Genomic DNA, 24,607 nt, shown 5'->3' on the forward strand with positions numbered 1-24,607 from the left:
GGGCAAAGCAATTAAAAAAAAAAAATATATATATATATTTTTTTTTTCCCCCTCTGACTGACAAGAGACCATGCTGCTTGAGGGGAGAAAAGGCTAGACTTTGGGCTCCCATCAGCTGTGGGAAACGTGTCCAACCCAGCATCCTGCCCTCTCTAAATCTCTCCCTTACTCTATGCTTCCCCTCCACCCCCTTACCTAATGGATCAGTCTTCTTTTCCTGTGACTGTAACATTTCCCCAGTATGCTATCTGGGTAGTCTGGTTCTCAGAAGACCTGGTTTCTTGTTGGGCTTCTATCCCTGACTATGGGATTTAGCCTCACAGGGACTAAAGGTCTAAAGACCCATTTGGCACAACCTAGCTGCAGTTCTCTGATCATCAGGGGATGGTGGTCGGTCGGCGCTGCAACAGCTGACTCACCACCAGCCCCTTCTGGTGCCCACTGGCACTCAGGAGATGAAACAAAATCTACCCCAGACCTTAAGACCCTCCTGTTCGCCATCCACAGGCTGCTGTGCTGCACTCAACCACAGCTTTGAAAGGTCAGTATATCTTGGAGTTGGCTTTAACGTAAGAGATAAAATGTACATTTCACTCCTCCAGCAAATATTTTGTCCTTTGTCCAGCTTTTGGAAATAATGGAATTTTGGAAATATTTTCTCTTATACTTTTAGCATTCCTAAGCTGATCCACTGCCCTGGTGAATGGTTCCCCGTTACCTTGGTTACGGTAAAAACAGCAGTCATTCTGGGTTTTTGGTCAGGTTTTTTTTCCAACTCCCTCGAGCCTCCCCTCTGCCACCAGCCTGCTCTTCCCATGAGTCTCCGCACTTGGTGGTCTCGTCTGGTCTGACCCATGGCTGGCCAGTGACCGAGTCTGGACTCAATCCAGATCCCTGCTGTGTCCCCAGATTCTTTTTACCTGACACACAGCCTAAACCTGTGGTGCGATGCGTCTTCTTTGCTTTTATACCCGTTTCCTTTCTGGTAAGAGTACGTGCCCAGGAGGAGACCTTAGAAAATTAAGCAAGGTCAACAGTTTCGAAACACGCAGAGGTCACTTTAAGAATTTAAAGGACGTAGGGCACCGACCCAGGGGTGGGGACAGCCTGGTCCCTCTGCCCTACCCCACTCCGGAACTACCAGCGTCCAGCGGTGACCCAAGGCAGCCCTTGGCAGGGAGGAGGCGGCTGATACCTGGGGCTGAACGAACTCAGTTGTTCCTGCGCCTCCGCCCTGGGGAGCAGCCTGGGCTTTCCCGCGCCAGAGAGAGCCCCTCCTGGTTGCGCAGCCCACTAGGCGCAACCCGCCCCGCGCTCCTCCCGGCGATTGGCTGCGCGGCCGCGAAGTGCTGGGGGCGGAGCCTGGCGTACCTACCCTGCGGGAGGTGAGAGGCGGGGCTCGGCGGAAGGTGAGGGTTGGAGCCCGACAAGGGGCGGTGCTGAACCCGGAGCTGTGCCGGGAAGGAGGTGAGGGCAGGCGGGGAGGAGCCGGGGTGCGGGGGTGGGGGGGGGGGGTGCTGCTAGGGCCAGTCGCCAATAGGTGCGGACTCGGACTCGGGTTTGCCCAGACTCTGGACCTGGGCCGACTGGCACTTGGGCGCCATTCCCCACCCCGCGCGGACTTCGGAATTGACCAAAGACGCACAGGAACCGCCGGCGGAGGGCATTTCCACGGGGCGCGGAGCACCAGCCGAGCCCCGAGGATGCGTGCCCTGTCAGCCCTGGACGCGCCCCAGAACGATAGACTGCTGACCCGGGACCCCGAGGCCCCCAGGGTCCGGGACGCGGCCGTGCCAGCACGCAGGAGCGCGGTGGAGAGGCTGGCGGCCGACCGCGCCAAGTACGTGCGGGGCCCGCCTGCAGCCGGCCCGGGCCCCGCTCCGGAGGGCAGCAACCCCGGGACGAGAGAAGGGACTGCGGGCGATCCTCGGCCTCCAGCTCGCGTCCCCGGTGCCGTGGCGCGCAGGGCCATAGCTCGGAAGCCGCTGAGGCCTGACTCGCTGGTCATCTACAGGCAGAAATGCGACTTCGTTCGAGGACAGGGCGCCGACAGCTCCAGGGGGGGACTGGTGAAGAAGCTCTTCCAGGGGCCTGGCAAGGACAAGACGTCTGTGCCCCTGGAGACGTCCCGGGTGGGAGAGGAGGTCAGGGCCAGGCGCGAGGAGGCTGTCCTGACCAAGCCTGGCTCTACAGCAGCCCCTGCGGCCCCCGGCGTTCCCGCGCCCCCGGAGCGCCCAGCGCCCTTTGGGACGCCCACCGGAGTCCCGGCTGCGCCCCGGGGCCCTGAGCTGCGAGGGACACGGCGCGGGGGGCTGCAGCGATCGCAATCAGACCTCAGCTCCCGCTACTCTGCGTCCTTGACCGAATTTGACACCTTCTTCCAGTTCTGCGGCCTGGAACCTGAGGTGGTGGAAGCTCTCGGGAGGGAGAACTTCTCCGCGGGGTCGGACCGCGTCAAACTCAAGGTCCGCAGCGTGAGCGTCGCCACCTCCGACAGCGGCTTCTCCCGGCACAGCGGTGGTGAAGAGGGGCTGCAGGAGGAAGAACTGACTGAGCAGGTGCCCAGCACCACCTCGGTCATCGAGAGGAACGCCCGCATCATCAAGTGGCTGTACACCTGTAAGAAAGCCAAGGAGAAGCCCGGCCAGGAGCTGCAGGGCCCGGCATGACCGCTCGCGCTCTGGGAGACTTGGACCCCAGGTATGCATCCGGAAAGCCTGGGAGGGGTGTCTTTGTGTGTGCGTGTCTGTGAGGGCTTGGTGGGTGTGGCAGGGTTGGACGGATCAAGTCCTCTATCTTTGCAAGGGACCCTAGATAATAAGACACAGAGGCTCATGCGTCCAAGGGACCACAGCTAAAGAGAGAACGGTCGCCAATCCAGGTCCCCTGCAGGTCCAGCACCCTTTCTTTTGAGTGTTTTGGTTCTAACTGCCCGGAGATGTAATTCTGGTAAGAGGAGAAGTCAGAGTTATAAAATGTTCAGTCAGAGAGCAGTTTGCACCCCTGCTGTTATTTCCTGCATTGAAATTAACCTGAGAGCCCGAGGGTCTGTGTGAATTGACCTGTGGGCATCCTGAGGTTGAATCAGCGCTTACTGCCCACCTGTAGCCCTAGATTGGGACTGCCAATCCCTCTCCAACAGAAGGGAAAGCTCTGAGCTCATTCCTGGAGGCCTTCATCAAACCTTGAAGAGAGGGAGAACTTCTTTACAGGATCTTATCAGTTTGGCATTCGTACATTTGCACAAATCTCCATGTGGCTAAATTTTTTTGAGTTGTCTTGAGAGCTTTCTAAGAAGAGCCTTAGTTCACAAGAAGGGGTGTCAGTTTGTTGAACTGGGGCTGGACTCAGTTATAACTGGTGTTTTAGAACTCTGCACGGTTGTGATTCTATCATTTATTTACCTCTTATGATCATACAGGAGATAAATTTCTTCCCCTTGGACACCAGTGGCACAGGGTTGATCTCAAGTTCTTTTTCACTGAGGACTAAGGAATGTTTATCCTTAGTGACCTCTTCTCTTTCTTCCAAGAACATGTGGTGAGGGCATTTTGGGGGTAGTGAAGGGAGAAGAGACGGGTACCTTTTTCTGGTTCTCCTTAGGAACCAAGAATTTGAAGACTGCGCCATAATTTTTTCTCTTACTCTTCAATGACAACTTGCTATAGATTAAAACAAAATTCATGAGATGGAAGTATTTTGTCTTCCCTTGATATAAACTGATCGGAGACGCAGTATCAGTCTTCAGAGTGGTGGGGAGGCTGCTACAAGACGTGACTGTACACAGCTCACCTGTCTGAGGACTGAGCAAAGGCCTGACTTCCTTACGTAGCCATGGCCTAAGCACAGACTTGAAAATTAACAAGGAGAAATAGATTGGATTCAGAAGAACCATGACTAAAGGTTTTCCATATAATTTATTGAATATTATTGTATTTTTCACCAGCCTTAGAATCTATATAGGCAGTAAACGCTTAAATTAAAAATAACAACACATTAGCTTGTACTTTCACAAATTGTCTTTTGAAACTGTGGTGTGTACATTCCCCCCAAGCTACCAAGAACGCCTTGGTGTCAAGGAGGAAAGTCGTGGAGACTGGCATGGTTCCAGAGGGACATGGTCTAGTAGACAGAGCACTAAAGTGGGGGGATCCGGAAGTGTCTTCCATTAGTAATCACTCCTCCACCTTAGCATCCCATTGTCCGTAAAATGAAGGCAGATAGGCAGATCGTTTCCAACCTCTATTCTTTTTGATTCTGTATAGTTACTAATCTGTATATCTGTGTTTTATGATTGGAACCTAGAAAAGGGAAACAGAAAACCATTATCTACTGGAGTATGGAAACAGTAAACTTAAAAATAAGTTCCCTTCATGTTGCCAGCTCTGTGCTGTGTTTTGTGCACAGAGGGCAGGTAGAATTGGTGGTGTAAATAGTGTGGAGATAACAAGATGATGGACAGACAAAAAGAAATAAAACCCGATAACATTAACATCAGCACTGTCCCCTCTGATCCCTTCAGACCCGATGCACCCTCCTGTCCAGGCTCCCACGCCAAAGCAGTGACCTGCAAGGGAGTCTAAGATTCCCTCTAGGAAGTAAACTTCTGAAGCCCCTTTTAGGTTTGAGCCTATGAAAAATGTAAGAAGTTGGGTTAGCTTGTGAGAACACTCACTTTTATGGCAAAAAAAAGTAGTTGAGGCAAGAGAAAAAGTGACAGAAGGTTTAGGAAACTGCTAGTGTGAATCTATGCAGGAGAGCGGAGGTTTTCCCTCTCGCTTAATCCTGCTGGTTCCAGTGGAAGACAGTGTCATCTGCCTTCTGAGCTGTTTTTTTTTTTTTTTTTTTTCTCAGAGAAGGGAGATGGCTGTGACCCAGAGTCGGCCTGCTGTTCTGTGTGTCATCGCTGGTCACCAGCACTGTAAAGATTTGCTTCACAGATTTGCTCCCCTAAAACCATAGTTTGCATCATTGAAATTCATTGCAGGAGACCAAAAGGCTGGCTGCTTATGTGGTCATGGAGGATGTGAGTTCCCTGGGCTCTGTCCAGCTCAATGGGACTGTGCAAAGTCTGTGCACAACTTCCGAGGAATCACCAGCAGAGAGAGGCAGGACCCAAAGCACAGAGCCTAGCAGCCATTACCTCCCTTGGAGAGGGTCATCTAGGAGCTTGAACAAAGAGGCAGCTGACCTGTCCTCACAGGGTTCCTTGTCTGAGATTAATTTCATAACTTCTGGAAGCTGTGGAAGCAAGAATGCAAGCTAGTAGTTTTTCTTTAGTTTATCACGATATTTGTGTCAGAATCCATATAGATTCATTTTAGGATTTCATGAAAAATTCAGAAAATCTGAGATGAACGAAGGTGTTCTTTCTAAGTGGGGAGGAAAACGAATGTATTTTTATAGAGGCCTTTTTCCCTTTGGTAAATAGAGATAAAGTAAAATAAAAATATCCCATCCAGAATTAAATCAGTTCAAACTCATGTAAAGTAAAAATGCTTGCTTTTCAAAATCGAGACTATCAGAGCTGGAAAACAGCTTATCGACTCTGTGTGCAATCCCACTGCGGATCCGCGAGCAGCAGTTCTGCCTGGGAGACTGGGGCCCTGTGTGTCCCAGTGTGTGATGCGTGAGCCTGATCTTCATCCACTGGTGCTGGTCATCTCCTGTCCGTTGGTTCATTACAACAGCAGGCTGCCCAGAGTCGGTCTCTGGTTGTCCGTCTTTCCCATAGAATATAGAAGTTATCGATGTTAGTTGTTGTCCATCTTTCCCATAGAATATAGAAGTTATCGATGTTAGTGTTGTTGTCCGTCTTTCCCATAGAATATAGAAGTTATCGATGTTAGTTGTTGTCCATCTTTCCCATAGAATATAGAAGTTATCGATGTTAGTGTTGTTGTCCATCTTTCCCACAGAATATAGAAGTTATCGATGTTAGTGTTGTAAAAGAGTGGTAACTTGTTCTTTGGGCTAATTGGGGATGAATGTTGCTCAATTTCAAGGCAAAAAGCTCAGATATTCTCACATTTCTCTTCCATACAAGACGGAGCACCCGTAGAAGCCCCCTGTACCTGCTGGGAAAGAACCGTGCCTCACTCTTTGCAAAGATGCCATAGGGGGACAGGACAGTCTGCGATGCTCCTCTCTTTCTGCTCCTTTCGTTTTTGACGAGCTGAGAAGCTCTCCAGTCACCGTCTGAGAGTGGATTTTAGGTGAACGAGTGGCTGGAGGAGCTAGAAGGTCACTCTTCTCTGTCTTCAGGCCAGCCCCTGGGCCTTTCAGAGAGATTTATGTGTGAAAAGGGTGGAATCTGTTTGCCTTCACATATTTATTTGGACTGCCTGTCTGTGATAGTTAGCACTGGCCTTACTGACATTGAAAAGAAATTTTCTTACTGCCTCCTCAGTGATTGGAGGCAAACAGAAGAGTCAAAAGTCCAGAAAAAGGCCTCAGGGAGATACATAATTGTTCTGCCACAGAAACCAGATGATGGCTGTCTTTGCTACGGCTACCAACTTCCTTTCAAACTTTAAAATGCAGAAAATATCACAAAACCGAAGACTGTGAGGATCGGGCCGTGTAGTATAGCGTTTGGCTTTACAACGCTCGCCTAGACTTCGTGTTCATTCACTGCTTTTTCCTTACTCCTCAGGAAGCCAGGCTTCCAGACTGTGGGGGCTCCTCGAAGTGTGTCCTGGATGACTGGGGACCCCAGGGCCATCCTCAGTGCCCCAGGATTTGTCCAGTGCACCCAGGTGACCACACGATTGCTGTTTTCCCAGGAATAAAGCACCCATTGAAGAAGCAGACGTCATTCAGAAGGTTTGAAATGCTATGGAGAACAGGGGGGACATGGAACTTGGAAATTAGCTGAGCTGCAGCTGTTAAGACAAGTGAAACTCTAGGAGGTATTTTCCTGCTTGAGGTGGATCTGTTCTCGCTTCTAGACAGCAGCAGAGGAGGGGGAGCTGCTTGGAAATATTTTCAGGGACATCTGTTTGACTGGCTTGGTGACAAAGAGATACGATGATGCATTTTAATATCTAAATTGATTTTAAAAAGAAAAAAGACAAAGAGCATGAAAACCAAGCATGAATGTCATAGCATTTACTGCTTTCCATCGGTGTGGACTGTTTGGACCCAATCACATCCAAGTCCTGTAATCTCGGGAAGGCGCGTCCTACTTAACACTGCGTCCAACAAAGAGCAAACACAGGGTCTCACGCTGACACCTCTGTTTCTGAGCATCGCTGCCAACTGAACTGCAGAAAGGACTTTTAAAATCACTTGAGGGCTACAAAGTCATTTCAGTAAAGCCACTCCCATTGGGTTGTAGACGTGTGGACGTGCCAGTGAAAGAGAAGTTAGAGTTGATACCGCTAAAAATGCCCTGTTTCGGGGTGCTGGCAGGAGACTCAGGAGCTCTCTTCCCTCACGAGCATGGCAGCATGCTTCCTTTGCACGGTTCCCAAGTGCCCAGAGCGGAGGAGAGCCCCAGTTCCACAGAACACACCCTGCCCATTTGTCTGATTGCCACCTCCATGGATCTCGCAGTCGTTCCAGGCTTGACCCCAGCTCAGCCTTTCCTACCGAGGATGTGGGCAGCCGGCAGACTCCAGGATCAGAACGCCGTGGGCGGGGGTTACCGTGACCCTCACCCACTCCTGACACTCAGACTACGTAGATTCAGATTCAAAGCCTTGGGAGAGAAATTTTATATCGATGATGATTATCCAAAGAAAAGTTGTAACCCAGTTGACTCTTTCAAAGCTTGTTGTGTTTTAACAAAACACATCTCCTCAGGAACAAAATTATTATGGAGAAGAGTATGGAGGGGAGAAAAATGGGTTTCTGAATGGTAGAACATTTTATAAACCAATCCATTTTGATATGTTCGTGTACTGGTTTAATATTGTGTTCTATTTTGTAACTTTTACTGTGAGAGTAGGTCTTTGAGCTCCTTAATATTTATTTTTACAGTTATTGGTCTTCAGGTAGTTTTCCTTAACATCATATAGTTTCAGTTTTATCAGTGTGGTTTTAAGTCGTTTTCTCCTGGGTTATGTTGTTTCCTCGGTGTCCCTTCTGACTGTAAGCATAGTACTTACTATTCTGTAAAGTGCTCAGCACCATGGTGATTGGTTTTCAGGTAAGTCCCACATACGCATTTTTGGAGCCTCTCCTGGCCCATGAATGTTCCTTTCTCATCGTAGACTCTAGCAGATTCATGCTTTAAGAATTTTCCCCCAATTGTTCCTCTCAAAATGCTGCTATTTTACTGTTTAATGGATTGAAGTTAGTTTAAAAAGGTAATGTCAAGGATGAGAGGAGTTTTTTTTTTTTAAAGGCTCTTTACATATACCCAGTTCCCTTATTTACAGGTATTATGTTAATTGTACATGTCAGTGCTGTAGGTAAAACTGTTTTGTGCCTTCCTACTGTCAGAAGAGGATGAACTAGAACCTCGATCATATTTACCTTAGGTCAGAGTGGTGCAGACCCATAATCCACACAATGGATAAAGATATATAAACACACTGGTTACATTTAAAAGCACCAAGGTCTTCCAGAAGCAGCTGTGCTTCATGGGAGGTGCAGGGAAGAATTCAGCTGGAGTGAATTCAGAAGGAGTTCTCAGAGATGGGTGTCAAGAAGAGGGACAGGGTGTCCTCGGGCTCCCACAGGAGCCAGTGATGCTCCCTCAGTGTCAGGTCCCAAGTGTATGGGTGGAGATAAGAAGTCCTTTCTTAATCCTGAATTACCCCAATTTGCTGAGTGACTTTGAGAAAATCAAACTTTGAAGCGTAGTCTGAAAACAAAAGCTTGTAACTGTTTTTCACAGGGATAGCATAGTTACTGCTGTGAAATAGTTTCGTTTGTTCATGAAAGAATAGCACATAAAATAATATGATTAAACACAATGAAAAGAAATAATTATTGATAAAGCAAGAAAAATAGCTTGACAGTATCTATTTCACTAATCTAGGGGTACAGATTAGCAGTGCCTCTGACTGAGAGGTGTTTATGTCACTGTAAAGTTTCCTCGCCATATATGTGTGTGTGTGTGTGTGTGTGTGTATATATATATATATATATATATATATATATATATATATATATATTAAACTACTGGTCACTGACACTGAAATAAAAAGGCTTTATTAAACATTGCCCTTTTCAGTAGGTTCAAAGTTCAGTTACGGTTACGGTTGGAGATACCATAAAACATCAGGCCCGAGCAATTGTTATGGTGGTTTTGTAAACAGAGTTTTTTCTACACACTCCCTGCAACTAGAGTGCAATATTATGTATTCTGTATTAAAGAAATAAAGTATTTTTTCTCATTTATTACTGGTTATGAATCTGTGCGGTGTAAACACATCGAAGCCACAGTGTGCGTAATCAGTCATGTCTCCTGTTGTCTCCCTTTCTCCCTAATGTCAGGTTATCAGCAGAAATGAGGAAGCATTGTAGGCAAGTCAGAGGGCATGGAAGTCTCTGGCTCTTCCTGCAGACGGAATGAAATCAAAACAGTCTTGAATATTTAGCACACCGTTTCTCTTTGTTTCATCAGTCTTTTGCTTAAAAATATTTTTCTTCCATCTTTATTAATATTGATATTGGAAAATGGGCACAAAGATAAATAAGAAAGCACAGTTTATAACCTTTCATGTTAGTTAACTCATGAGAGTTTGAAGAGTTTGAAGGCAAACTCTATGAACACCAAGTTTGCTCTCAGCATGTGCTTGGACTGGAGAGGTAGGAGGGAGGCAGGAAGGGCAGCTTGATCCTTAAATCACTGCCCTGACTGAGCCAGACTGGCTTCCTTTTCAGTCCTGGGTGGCTTTGCCCAAACCTATGCCGGCAGCTAAAGACAGGCATTCTTTGGAGAAGAAATGTCTGCATTTCCAGGAAGACAATGGACAACCCCCCCCCCCCGCCCCCCCAGGCATCACAGGAGCTGTCTTAGGTAGCTGTCAGAAACAGGACAGATAACATTCAGCAGCTGTCAGGTCCTTGCTTCAGGTAAACTTGAGTTCTTACCTGTCAGTTACCCTTCGCGAAAATTCAGCAAAACAGAAGCAACGAAGAGAGGTGTTTAAACTTTGCCTGCATTTTCAGTAATGGAATAGATTTATATAATATTTGAATGTTCCAGATTGGAAACATTGAACAAGAAGGAAATTGAGTTGTCAACCAAGAGCTTATCATTCTGGCCATGGAAATATCAGGAGCAGCTGATGGGGAGAAAATCCAGACACACCAGAAAACGTGTTCCTACCCAATGATACTTTCCTCATTATGTCTGCTACAGTACCCAAATTCTTCAATTGATTGTCATCTTCATGTTATCTCCTTGAAAATGGTCACAAAATTAGAATTCTGTCTGAAGGGGAGAATGTATTAGACCATTAATAACCATTCATCTTTTGGTCAAAATAGAATATTAATTTCCTTAGGGAGTGATAACCTGAACCATAGGAACAGAGATGGAAAGACCTGGATTTTGGCTTCAGTGTAGCCTGAGGTATAGTTAGTTTTTAGCTTAAGTAGGACTCTTAGTTACGGATGCCAGAACAGGACACCACATTGCCAAGTAACCCCATGTCCTGCTGTCCACCTGGTGGTATGGAAACCTCCGTGCTCCTGAGCACTGTTGACCATTCATCAAGGACAGCCCCATGATGACAACAAGCAGACTTCACTCACGGGCATTTACTGAGGAGCCAAATACTGCATGAAGCACCGGGGAGTCCCCAAGCTCCCTGCCGCGATGGGCTGGCATTCTCGTAGGGGGTCGGATAGTCCAAAAGGATGGATAGATGGATAGATAGGTAGATACATAGATAAAATATATGATAGATAAACAGGCAGATAGACGACAAAGACGGATGGCACACTGAACGGAGGGAAGGAGACGGAGGGAAGGCGGGAAAGAAAGGAAATAGATATACTGAGGGTGCTATGACCCTAATTTATAAATTTCAATATGACCTTTTTGATTTATGGTTTCTATTTGGTGGCCAGACTGTCTGAACCACAAATGGAATTCAAAAGTCTAAATCATATTAGAAGAATCAAGCAAGAGAGAAGGGAAACATGCAAATTGTAAAAGACACCCCCCACTCCCCCCTCCCCCGGCCGAGAGTTTTATTTTAATCCCCAGAGGCCCTTCACCTTGGATGACTGCTGGCAAGTCTTACCAACCTAGCATTACAGCCTAACGCTTTGAAGTCTAAAGTGATAAAAAGCAGAACACATTACAGATGGGACTTAAGGGCTTGGTCTACCCACTCAGAAGTTTGTTGGTAAGGGACTGCAAGCCTTCTCTTGGCTTTGAGAGGAAGTCCAGTTTTCAAACAGAGGGACAGAATACAAAAAGGTGACACAGCAAATAAGCAGTGACTCTTGCAGGCCAGGGCAGGCCAGTTCCGGAGAAGTGGCAGTGTTTCCTCTGAGTGGTCTCCGAAGCTGCCTCTGGGGCCATCCTTGGAGGTAAACAGAGGCTGGGCAGAGCCAGGCTGACACCATCAGCACTTAAGGATCGTGTTCCCTTCCTAAGCTGTGTGGCAAGTCAGGACGGAGGCATCCACAGCTCAGAAAGGGAACGTGTCCAAGGTGCCCAAGGGCACTCTCACGCTGTTTCCCTTGGAGGTGTGCGGGGTGGGGGGGTGGTGCCAACAAGAGAAGGTTCATGTGGGCTTCTGCTGATATGGGCACAGACCACTCGGTCAGGAGCATAGTCGGTGAAGGCTGGAAGGAATGTTAGAGATCATGTGGTTCTACCCTCCCAGCTTCCTGGGGGACCTCAAGATCCACGCTCACATAGCTGCCTGGTGCACCCAGAAGGTGGACCCTTCCTCATCTGTCCAGGGTTCATTCTGAGCCCTGCCTGAGGTAGGTGAATGTTAGTAAGGTGATCCACTGGTCCTGTTTCCCCCTCTTTCTTGTATTAACACTGAGTTCATGTCCTGGGGAAGCTTTCAGTCTGCAGTAACCTGGGAAGGTCGGACACCCTAAGACAGGGAGCCTTGACTAACCCAATTCTGGATGCCAAGTTCTTCATTTCACTTTAACTTCCACCTTGAGGACATAAAGGTCAGATTAGGGCAGCTTAGGGTGTTTCCTGCATAGTGGGAAGATGATGTGTTCGGGACTGGGAAGGGCCAGAAGTTTCTCTCATAGGAAGGAAGCATGGAGCCCAGTTTTATCCCTGCACCTGGGAGGACCTGGCTCTATGGGAAGAAGCTTATCACCTCAGATAAGGAGGGAAGCCAGCACTTCCCGGGCATCTTCAGTAGCAGGGATGGGACTGAGTGCTTTAATGTGGTTGTTCCAGGCAACCCTCACAATGATCTATGGTGGTCATCACTTCACGTAGGAGGTAGCCGAGGAGTGGAGAGGGTTAGTACCAGCCCAGGGCGAGAACTAATAGGTTGGAGAAGTGAGAGTCTGAACTCAAATGTGCCTGGCTCTAATGTGTGTGCACCAGGCTGTTTTTAAGAGGTAAATGCCAACCAGAATGTTTAAAAGCTTTCATCATTCCTCAAAGGCATGGACTGATTCAACAGGTCAAAACCTAAGCAGGATTCTGACACAAGATGCCACTCCCAAATTACCTGAATGCCCTGATTACCATCTGCTGAATGAATCAGGCGAGGTAGGGCTGCCTCAAGGGAGAACAAGCGGCCCCTACATCCCAGATCACAAAGCAGTGTGCGGACGGTCACATTACAGGAAATGCTCTCATGGTCTAGTTTATGTGGATGGTTCTATGGAAGATGACATGTGTTTTAGAAAGAGGACTGTGAAGAAAATCGGAGGGAAGCCAACAAGCGATGCCAGGAGAGCTCAGACCAGCGCTGATCAGGCTGTCACAGAGGCTGACCCGCTGAGCAGGACGGCAGTCACTTGCTGCCTCGAAGATCCCACTGCAGAGAGTTACGAATCCAAATGCATGTGCACCAGGGAATTCTGAGGCTGGATACGAAGTTCAAGGCCTTCTAGATCACTGCAGAGAAGTCCGGCAGAACTGTGATTGTTTCAGTAGCTAAGCATTGACTTGTAGGTAAATGGAAAATGACTACAGTTTTAAAAAGCAGAGGGACTCCTTTAAATTTACTTTGAAGTACTAGAAAGTTTGGCACATCTTTGGGTGATTTTTTTTCAGCACTAGTAAAAGAAAAGGCTAAGATATGCACATTCAAAACATCAGCTTGCAGCCTCTTGAGCGCATTTCCAGGCCATACAAATATTACTCTTTTCCAGGTGCGAAGTAAAAGTGAGTCAAGTGTCATGCCCCCTCCATGCAGAGACAGGTGAAGGCAGCATGACTCATGTTTCCTGCTGGCTCAGGGCTGGGCTGAGAGAGAAGCTGTGACTTGAAGTTAGCAGGAAGTTGTTGCCTGCTCTGCTAACATCACTCAGGATTGCTCACCTAAGGCCACCCTGGCCATAGGATGTATTCATGTGGTCAGCATCATAAACCCGCAGTGGTCCAGAGTGTCAGGACTCCTGTCAGAGAGCTACAGAGCTTTCTCCAAGGAAGAATGCATTCTAACAAAAATGTATCTGCACACACAGTACAGTGGGTGCCCATTGAAATAGAGGCTTGTAGAAGCCACGTGCCTTAGGAGCACCGAGTTGCCCTGTGGTCAGAGCTGATGGACTTGGAGCAGATAAACATCTTTCCATTTCCTGTCCATTAGAAGGTGACTGTGAAGATCAGATGGTAGACAGTGTATTTAAAGGCCCTTAGCATGTAGGAAGCACCCAACCATGGTAGCTGTTATTATTCTAATCATATCAGTCCCCTGAGATTTCATACATGTCTGTCATTCACTGATGTGTCTGAAGTGTGTAAACCAGTTTGTATTGGCAAGCTATGACAATTCATGCTTTTTCCTTTCTGGAGGCCTCCAGCTTTCACAGCTCTAAAGGGTGGGTTTGCTGGTCAGCTCTGTCACTTCCTAGACAGAGACTGCTTTCAGCAGCAGAAGAGTCAGTGGTGTCGAGAAAGTCCCCTCACTACCACGGTTCAGCAAAGGGAGGGTAGGATTTCAAAGCAGGAAACACAGAAGCAAACAAACCCCTTTTTCTTGTTGTTGTTTCCAGCTGGAGAAAGCACCCAAGCGGCACTCAGGAATTCTGGAGAAGGGTTCCAAAACTTGCTCACAGGTGTACTTAGAAATCCAGATGTCACGAACGGTATTAACGGCAAAGTAACAATGTCTCCTACTTGTTTAGAAGCTTCACGTTGATAGCTTTCTCATTTGATCTTCACAGACATCTTTGAGGTAGTCAGGGGATGTATTACCACGGCTTCTGTTTTGTAGAGGAAATCAAGAGTCAAAGTGCCTGTCCAACATCACACTGCCAGTTAGCGATATAACTGAACTGGGGTCGTTGGAGGAGGAGGAAAGAATCCATTAGCTTCACTAAATTGTCAGGTTCTCCCTAAGGCTCATTTAAGAGTTTAATGGAAGCAGCTCTGTTTTGTGTCTTGACTGTTGGGTTTTCCTACAGCTTTCTGTCTAAAATCCCTATATCTTTCTCATGAGATTCCCCACTAATTACTTTGTCCAGTCCAATGAGAGACCCAAATAAATTTTTAAATTCATCCTATTGCATAAAACCTGCTGTATGTTGAGTGCAAAGTGTGTGTGTGTGTGTGTGTGTGTGTGTTCCATTTTGGCATGACCTCCTGACTGCTCTGACTGGTCTCACATGCACACAGCAGCTTGTGTGTCAGACACACAAAGAGCTCTTCGCTCTTAGTGGAAGGAACACTGATGCTGAGTTATTGGAAGCTTAGATTACCCTCACATTTGCAGAGAATGTGTTACAAGGTTCTCGTGTACACCGTCATCTCATTTGAAAGGCCACTATCCTATGGCATAAGTAGTGTAGAAATGGTCATACCTGTTTTCAGACAGACTCAGAAAAGAGACCAACTTTCTGAATGTTGCCAAATTACTGCTTCCTATCCTCTGATTCCATCCTACAGTCTTTGTAACCACAATTCTAGGGTGCTTATCTGATTTTTCATTTGTTCTGTTTTTCTAGTTCTTCATAATAGGTCATTTTTTATATTCATAATTTTTAGACATAAATATCATAAAATGCCTAATATTGCATGAGAGCTTACAGCCTGAAACCCAACGCTTCATAGTTAGGTGAAAGTTTATTCCTACTCCAACATCCCTTCATTCCTGATCTGAGAGCTTTTCCTGTTTACAGTAAGTTAGAACACTTGAGTATAAAAACTGTTCAAAGACATTGTTACTAATTAGACGATTTCAAAGTCATCTTCCATTCCCTGGCTCCCTGGCTTATTTGGAAGACCCCCTACTTTGTAAGATATGCATCCCCCCTGGACAAAACCCCCAGGCAGAGGTAGAGGGAGTGGAGTATTCCAGGCGTCCAGCCAGACCTCAGTGCTGTGCTGAATGTATTCTGGTTTTAAGGTTAGATTCAGACTCTCCTGGGATGTGAGGAAGTGGACATGGTACCTATGCTTGAGAGGGGACTCCTTTCCTACACAAATCGGTCTCCGTTGTCCATCTGGGATAAAGGGTTACAACACAGATTTAAGCTCAGGAGATGCAAAGGATGAGAGAGACGAGAAGATGAGATGGGAGGGCCTTCAAGATCAGCTGTGTCCACCCCTCAGTCTGCAGATGAGCAACCTGAGGCCCACAGTTATCCCTGGTGACAGGCAGTAACTGCCACCCACGCCTCTTGGGTCCACTCCCAGGGTATTGTCATGAGCCGCTCCCTGCTTTTCCTTCTCATCAGAAACATCCTGGAATCAATGATTTAGAACTCTTTCAGTAACTTAATGAAAACTTTACATTTCAGAACAAAACAATTTATCTTTAGGGTCTAGAGCAACAAAATTCTGTAGTATTCATTAAAAAACAGAAGGGGGGATTGTCCAAAAGAAACTGCAGTTAGCCTTTGCAGAGAGCTAGTTCCGGGTTAATGTGTAACTCGCTGGGTCCCTGTGTCTCTCCAAAGGTGACACTGCAGGGTTGACTGTGTGGTCTTACTCACCTTTGCAGCACTGGAACAGTCTCTTTCTTGCTCCCTGCCTCAGTTCTCTGCAGGGTCGGCCTCCCCCGAGCCCTGCCTCCCGGATCCTCAGCGAACCCATCACCCAATGTCAGCACCTTGGCCTCTTTCTCGGCAGCTTGGAACATGTCCAAGTCTTTTCCTGCATGAAATGACCTTCCCTGGACCACATACCTCTTGTTGATGACCCCCCTCTTAATAAGGTAATGACTGAGAGAGGAAAACAGTTGAGGAAAGACATCCAGGTGGAGGAAACAGCATATATGAAAATCCTGTGATGGAAAGAGTTGGATCTGCTAAAATGTGAGAGTCTGCTGTGACCAGAGCGCAGGGGGTGACAGGGAGACTGGGGGGAAGATGGCTGCAGAAAAGTAGAGGATGTGAGGGCCATCTGGCTGCAACACCTGTCACCCATGATCACCAGAGTTGATTCCGCTGATCTGGCTGGCTAGGCGGGTGTCCCTTTCCTCCCTCAGTTCTCCACATGAGTCCCGTCTGAAGCTCCGTGCTGTTCCAAGCGGAGACCTTCCCCACTCTCCGGTCAGGTGCAGATGCATAGCTGGACTCCCCTGTTAGAATATTCAAACACCCTCTCAAGGTCCATTTGTAGGAGGACACGGGTAAGTCAAGCTTCCATGACTCTAGACATGTCCAAATGAGGCGCTGCAGGTGCAGTCGGCCTCCCCCCACCCCCGAGAAAAGGCGAGAGTCAGATTATAAGGTACTGTAGTCTTCAGACCCGGTAAGCAGCATAGATTTTTTTTTTCTTAAATGCAGTGGGGAAACAGTTTATAATTCTAAGGAGCAGCCAGCAAAGAAGATGCAGGAGCCATCAGAAAGCAGGCAGAAAGCCAAGAGGATAGATGTTTTGTTTTCTTTTTTTTCCTCGAGGGGCGGGGTGCTTAATAAAGTTAGGACTGCCAGCATCAGGTTTGACAAGCCAGTGCCCACTAAGATATATTAACAAAGACTCTTAATATGTTATTGGAGTTTGATTTTGGTGTTATTTTGAAAAGAAGGAAAACAGACTGGAATGATTTGGGAATGCGGGAGATGGAGAACCAGGGACAGGTTGTGCTCAGAGGAAGGCAGGTGATGCCTGGAAAGAGGGAGGTGGGGTAAGGGTAGGCCCGCCATGGTAGGTGGTAGAGACAGGCCCTGGTTACCACTGACGGGTAACCTGGTAGAGAAGAAGGTGCTTGAGACAAGGTGACGAACAGGACAGGGCCCTCAGAGGGTGTGCAGGACAGAACCAGAACACAGGGGAGACACAGACGTCCATGGAGGCCCTGCCATGCTCCTGTCTGATGTGAGGCATGGCTGGTACATGAGCTCATGGCTGCCACCTTCATTAAGCCCGCTGGGGCCACCATTTCCTAGACCTTCTCTGTGGTCAGCTGCAATAACCCGACTAGCAATGTGTTGGCACTCCCAGACTTCTTTCCCTAGCTCATTTTCGTTTATGTTTTCCATCTTATTTGTGCCATATGAAAATGTTTATGTTGAAATGAGAGATGCCTAATCACAATGGAAGTGAAAAGAGTCCTGTTGTGTATTCTTGCTACAGCAACAGTCAGAGAAATATTTACTTTTATCAAAGGCACAGCATGACCAAAAACTTAGACACTGTCTCAGTGAATCATAGAGTATTAGAACCAGACAGGACCTTAAGGGTTCTCTAGCCTAATGCCCGCATTGTACAGATGGGGACACTGAGGACTAAAGAAATCACAGAAATTCCCTGAGGTTAAATTTCCCAAGGCAAGGAGGGAGTCAGTGGCAGAGCAAGAACTTACAACAGGGAGACAAGATTTTCAGCTCCGTGCATTTTTTATTACACCAGTTTGTTTAGTTGAGACAGATCTTACAAGTGAGTCCCCACCAGCCCACTTACAGTACAGCCTAAGGAAAGCAGGTGCATTCTCGTGTCGAAGTAGCCTTCCTAAACACTATTCACCTCTCCCCACTGCCCCGTAAAGTTTCAGATGAAGATTCCTGCCTTAGCTCCTTGGCCATGTGCAGGGATTTGCTTGGTCCTGTCCCTTCTCTGAAGGACCACTGGTAAGAAGGTTACCCACTGCGCCAGGGAGCCCCTGGGGCAGAACCAGCTGGATACACAGGGTAGGGCCTGGGTGGAAAGTTGGGTCAGAGACAAACCTAGATATGTGATGTGAGGCCAGACCCCTGAGGTCAAAGGAAGGTAGAACAAAGTGGTTATGTCCTCTAAGTAATGAGGCCCAGAGCCTTGGTGAGATGAGAAGTTGGACTGGGAAGGACAACCAAAAACAAACAAACAAACACTGAACATAAGCCCAGGCCTAAATGGGAGATGGTCCCAAGGCTGAGGTCCTCCTGGCAGGGTTGCCAATCAAATAGCCCCTGTGAACCATGCTTGGGTATGTTCATTGAAAACGTTCATGGCTGACGGAGTCGGTGGATTCTGTACAGAGAGTGTCCAGGAGACCACCAGCCTCACCCTGACCCCTCACAGGTGAAAGTCCATTCAGGTCTTGCCCAGGCCCACAGATGATAAAGAGCAGAGGTGCCTACATGAGTCTAGCCCCACTACAAAAGGGACTATTAATCCAGAGGGCAGAGAAGAAGGGGAGAGATGGCTTATATCCAGCATCAAATTACTGGAAAAGATACTGTGTCCATCAAGTAAGAACCACTGCCACCTGGTCCCGCTCAAGGAACAGGATGCAAGCAATAATCTTTCTAATTATTTCCTGAATCTTTGCCATACTACAGACTCATGATTCTGCTTCCTTGGGGATATCCTAACACCAATCACGGGAGCACTATATTCTATAAAATCAGTAAAAATTCACTGAACAGTAGGTGAGCTGCTCTGGAACCCAGGAATAGTCTCCTAAGGACAGTAGATACCTGGTTTACATCTAGGTCGTCAAAATAAACCTCTGAATAGCCCGAGGGAAATGTGATCTCGAAAAGAGATGGGAAGAAGAAGGCCAGCAGGCAACCTAAGCTGGGCCCAACCGCAGTTCGATGTGGGAGAGCCCAAGTCTCTAAGTCTCTCCTGTGAGACAACCTTTCTACCCGAGACCGAGATGCTATCAGGACCACTTCCTTGTCATAGAGGCCACCTCAGAGAGGTCCCCCTCCTTCCTCAGGGATTCCAATTCAGCACATGCTTTCCTGCAAGAAACTATCCAGTCACTTAAAATTATATTTTGAACATCCAGTCATAGGGAAAAAGGCATACATAGACTAACGCATCTTTAAATATAGTACTTTAATTTGAGTTTACAAAAATGTACATTTGTTTGCTAATCCTTCAGTGGAAGTCCTCTTCAAATTCTGCATTTTCTTTCTTGCATATGCCACACCCACGATGCCTCGTCTGTGAATTCCAGGTTGAGATTTATAATGTAGAACAAGGAGTTAAAGACACCTGCTTGGTAATGTGAGTGCACACCCTTCCATTTCTTCCCAGTTGACAACTGTTATTCACACTCTTATCCCTCTTATAATTCAGCAGCATCTCACCTTGACTTGGTTTTACAAAACTCTAAACTTAGTTTTCCGGGAGATAGCAATGCCATTTCCACTTTTATCTTTAATTGATTTGTAGCATCTCGGGAGTGCCTGGGTGGCGCAGTCGTTAAGCGTCTGCCTTCGGCTCAGGGCGTGATCCTGGTGTTCCGGGATCAAGCCCCACATCGGGCTTCTCCGCTGGGAGCCTGCTTCTTCCTCTCCCACTCCCCCTGCTTGTGTTCCCTCTCTTGCTGGCTGTCTCTCTGTAGCATAAATAAATAAAATCTTTAAAAAAAATTGATTTGTAGCATCTTTAATTGCATTGTGTAAGTATAAAACATCTGGCATAAACAAGCACGAGGACAAACTCTTGGCCTTTGGTGATCACACGCCTCGCCTCACATGTCGGCTGAAGCATACCCGTGATTGGACAGCTGCCCCCAAGCACGAGAAAGTGTGCACTGCAAGCGTCCTGCGGTTACCATGGGGGTGGAGAACACCCTCTGATCTGAAAGTCTATTCAATAGGGCAGTTAGGGGCCCTCGTCGTGGACTCCGTCTTTCTGTGGTGTCCTGGCGTTGATTCTGCTGAGCAGCTCATGACATTCTTAATCATGTTTGGGAATAAAAAATATTAGCCGATGGCATTCGGAACCGAAGCACGTACCGAGAGGCATGCGGAGGTTTAATCTGGCTTTGTGGCCAGATGCATCTGCTAACAGAAGAAGCTTCTATGGAAGCGAAGGCCTAGGGCACCAACAGCCTGAACAGGTCAGCGGTCTGTGATCAGGCACCAGCCCTTGACTACCTGGCCAGGGGCAAAAGGAGAACAGGAACAAAGCCCGAGTGCAGTTCCAAAGAGGTAGTGAGGCTGAGGCGTCCATCCATACAGGTAGACTCAAAGTCAGGCTGAGGGCTGCCAGAGGTCAGGGGACACATTCGGCTTTGGGTGGAGGACAAAATGCAGAGGCCACATGCAGATCCAGATCTCATGCTTCACCCTTTGGGAGACTGTGGTGTTACGCCTTGAGCTCAGAGGGGAGCTCTTTGGAAACCAGCTGGGTTTGGATGTATATGAATTTACACAGTAACTTTAATGGATTCTTTATTCCAGCAGCGTACCGTACCCTATTTCCATGGTTGAAACTAGAGAAACAGAAAGACTGCCTGCTGATCGGAGAAAGTAAAGTTCACTGTCCCTCAGACTGGATTTATTAACAGTCCAGCGCACCTGGAGGGTGCACACACTACTGAATTTTTTTAATTGAGCTGTAGGGGCTGCCGAAGACCCAGTGTCTGTGTGAACTGGGATGAACAGAGCCCCTGAGCTGCCTTCCTGGCTTCAGGGCACGTGACTGCCACAATACCTCCCCTCACGCCTCCGGTACAGACGCGGCCTCCAACTACTTTCGATAGGTTCACGTGCAATCCTTCTGCGCCCAAAAGGTAGGTAGTTGAAATTTGGGTTGTTGTGTAATATTCGCTTACCTAAATAATAATGTGCATGCTATTGTTATTGCCGTGGCACAAACATTTACTGTAGACGCCGAAATCCACCAGTGCAAAGACAAGTGTCGCAAGTCGGCCGTTTGTGAAGTGACTCCTCAGGGCAGCTGGTGCATAATCAACTCTCCTCTCCGATGTAAAGTAAAGCCTGGTTGTTTTGCATGTTTGGTTGGCTGGATTTTTGGTTTAACACTCGTGATTGTTAAAAAGAAAGTAAACATATGGTAAAAAGAACACTCTGTTTATTTTTGGATTGACATTTCAAATACATATTTCTATATCCAGATGCCAATTTAAGAGTATTCTAAGAAGCATCAAAAATATAACTTTGAAAGTGCAAAAGAACTAGACTACATGACACAAAAATTAAGTTACTATCATTTTATCATAAATGTAAGATTCTAAAGTGAATACTCCTACAGGAAACAGGTTTATTAAGTTAATTTTATTTATTTTTTATAATAATTTTTTATTATATTATGTTAGTCACCATACAGTAGTACATCCCTAGTTTTTGATGCAATCTTCCATGATTCATTACTTGCATATAACACCCAGTGCACCATGCAATACGTGCCCTCCTCACTACCCATCACCGGCCTATCCCATTCCCCCACCCCCCTCCCCTCTGAAGCCCTCAGTTTGTTTTCCAGAGTCCATAGTCTCTCATGGTTCATTCCTCCTTCTGTTTACCCCCCCTTCATTCTTCCCTTTCTTCTCCTACCGATCTCCCTGCTATTTCTTATGTTCCATAAATGAGTGAAACCATATGGTAACTGTCTTTCTCTGCTTGACTTATTTCACTTAGCATTATCTCCTCCAGTCATGTCCATGTTGCTGCAAATGTTGTATAATCTTTCTTTCTGGTGGCTGAGTAATATTCCATTGTGTATATGGACCACATCTTCTTAATCCAGTCATCTGTTGAAGGGCATCTCGGCTCCTTCCACGATTTAGCTATTGTGGACATTGCTGCTATGAACATTGGGGTGCATATGGCCCTTCTCTTCACTACGTCTGTATCTTTGGGGTAAATACCCAGTAGTGCAATGGCTGGATCATAGGGTAGCTCAATTTTTAACTTTTTAAGGGACCTCCACACTGTTTTCCAAAGTGTCTGTACTAAGTTGATTTTAAATTCAACCAACTTCAGTTTGTGAAGTCATGGTACAATATTGTGTCCCAAGCGCTTTTCTGAAAGGGCCCCTAAAAGAAACAACCAGCCTTAGGAAGCAGGATGAACGAGAAAGAGATTGAAATCATCATGGTATGGCATGCCCCCAAAACATCCAAAATATGTCATATTTCAGAGGAAAAATCCCTTAGACTTGGGTAACTATGATTTTTAAAACTAATTTCATAATAAGAATTTAAGAATACCAACACTTTATAACTATTAAGTGAATTTGACTCCCTTGAATGAACGAATTAGTGAACTAGTCAGAAGTCATGAAGGATAGATGAAGACTCCCTCCCACAAAATGTATCCTCACCAGTCCCTCAGGGCACTGTTTTTGGTCATTTTCATTACTCACAATTTTACAACATGCCCACTTACGAAATGAATTCTCCTTTGATTTGTGGAGTTCATGGATGACTGTTTGGATTCATCTTGTCATACCCGGAGTAGACGTGGTATGACTTTCCTTCTGTTCTTTTATGCCCAACAGTGGCACACTTGGCTAGCGGCCCTGTCATTCAGAGAGAGCGGGTTAGTGCATACATCAAGAGCAGGTGTCAGGTGCCTCCCCCCATTTGTTCTCTTGATTGACTCATGTGAAGCTTTGCTCTGTTACTTCTGTCCACAGGATTCTGAGCCCTCTCCTTCCTCTCGTGGCCTTCACGACATCACCTTGTCATGATCACAACATGTTCAGCTGAAGCTCTATAGCTTGGTCTTCATTTTTGGGTTAGCAGAGCTTAAAGACAAAAGTGTAGAAAATGCAAGTAAGAGTCTCAGTGATGAGGAAACCTAATTATTCCCTTAACAGCTGCTGCTAGTCTGTTTAAAAAAAAAATCTTCACTTAGAAATAGAACTGAATTTGTTCCACCCACAAATGCCAATTCCTTGTGTTATTTTATATCTATTAGCAAAAGATACAGGGCTTCCTCTTCCCTCCTTTGGGATGAAAAAAGAAAATGCTCCAACAGTTAGACCTCAGTGGAGTCCTAATAGAAGTTACTCAGGAAATTCCTAGCGTGTCCTCCCTTGAGCTTCCAGTTTCGTATTCTCCTTCAATTTCATCTTACCTCACTCACTGGGTCTATGTGGTATGTGTCGGGCCCCTTCGCAGTGTCAGAGTATTCTCTGTGGTGTGTGTATCCAAGCATGCATACTGTGTACTTCCTGAGTGTCCCCAGTGAAGGCACCTAGGAGAAATCGTGCCAGCCTCGCTCATTGTGACAGGATTCCAACCTCACTTAAAGGGATGGGCTACTACAATTTAAGAGCCAGAAACAGTATCTCCCAAAGCTGAGACCCTTATTTAATGCTAGGACAGCTCAAAACAAGACCCACGTCATAAAGTATTTGGGAAATGATTAATCAGCATTGTGTATACCCCAGATTTTGATCCAGTGTGTGTGTGTCTGTGTGCATTTATTAAAAGCAAAAGGGATTAACTGCTCTTGCGAGCCATTTCTCCCTTGCATAATGGGACCAATGTGCATTGCAAGTATTACTTTGTTATTATAGTTCATTCTCCTCCTTTTGGTTCTGAAGTGTATTCCTATGCAGATAAGGACAGTGTCTCTCATTTTTCTCAGACCTGTGGGTGGTGCAGTTCATTTTCCTGAACTGATTATCAGCCAGAAAAGGTAAACCCTCTCTGGCATGCCTTTTACCCCACTTGGTGCTACTCAGATCACAATTAAAGTTAAATAGATCAATGTTCAGAATAAGAAAGTCTGGAACATGACATCAAAAACTAATGAAGTACTGTATGGTGACTAACATAACTAATAAAAAAAAGAATAGGAAAGTCTGAAAAGTTTAATGGTTTACTGAAATCAAGGAGGATCTCTAAAGCTGCCTAGATATGTATGTTTGTACAAAGGTGTTCTCAGCCTCAAGGAATAGGCTCACATCTGTTGATGAGAGATGTCCATGGAGAAACAGAGACCATGAGAATGAGTTCAAGTTAAATCAAGTCCTACTGTATCAATTTCTTGGATGTGTTGTACCTTCATTAAAGATTTCCAAGAAATGGTCCTTTCTCTGGTCCCACTCAACCTGTTTAGCCAATTGCAGACCAGGCTGCTGGGCTCCCCTCTCTGGTGTCGTCTAGAGCAGCGAGCTCCCTTTACCCCATCCCCTGCAATGGGACCTCTCATCCCCAGACTGCACTTTGATGTCTCCCATTTTGAGCAAGTGCTCCTATGAAGACATTTTGTGGAGGAAACTCTGAGGCAAAGTTTGCAAAGGTAATAATGTTGAACAGTCAGTCTGAGTGTAACAAGAGGAGACACAGGATGATGAGACCACAGGAGCTGGTGTATTGAGGTGCCAAAGCTAGAGATGCCTAGT

The 24,607-nt window shown here is 46.6% G+C and overlaps 1 protein-coding gene across 2 annotated transcripts; it reads left to right on the forward strand.

Moving 5' to 3' along the window:
* Positions 1-1,523: 1,523 nt before the first annotated feature.
* FAM110C (family with sequence similarity 110 member C) lies at positions 1,524-9,098 on the forward strand. 2 transcript variants are annotated; one of them, XM_026517867.4, is made up of 2 exons: positions 1,524-2,700; positions 6,047-9,098. In XM_026517867.4, the coding sequence occupies exon 1, from the start codon at positions 1,704-1,706 to the stop codon at positions 2,667-2,669; it is 966 nt and encodes a 321-aa protein (XP_026373652.1). In that variant the 5' UTR covers positions 1,524-1,703; the 3' UTR covers positions 2,670-2,700; positions 6,047-9,098. The 2 variants fall into 2 exon arrangements, with proteins under 2 accessions (XP_026373652.1, XP_026373661.1); XM_026517876.4 differs by having other exon boundaries at positions 6,656-9,098.
* The last annotated feature ends 15,509 nt before the right edge of the window (positions 9,099-24,607 follow it).

This window comes from Ursus arctos, unplaced genomic scaffold (assembly GCF_023065955.2).
Source record: "Ursus arctos isolate Adak ecotype North America unplaced genomic scaffold, UrsArc2.0 scaffold_8, whole genome shotgun sequence".
Lineage (NCBI taxonomy): Eukaryota > Metazoa > Chordata > Mammalia > Carnivora > Ursidae > Ursus > Ursus arctos.

Excerpts from the sequence above, each read along its gene's own strand:
- FAM110C (XM_026517867.4), top strand. The coding sequence starts at position 1,704 with ATGCGTGCCCTGTCAGCCCTGGACGCGCCCCAGAACGATAGACTGCTG.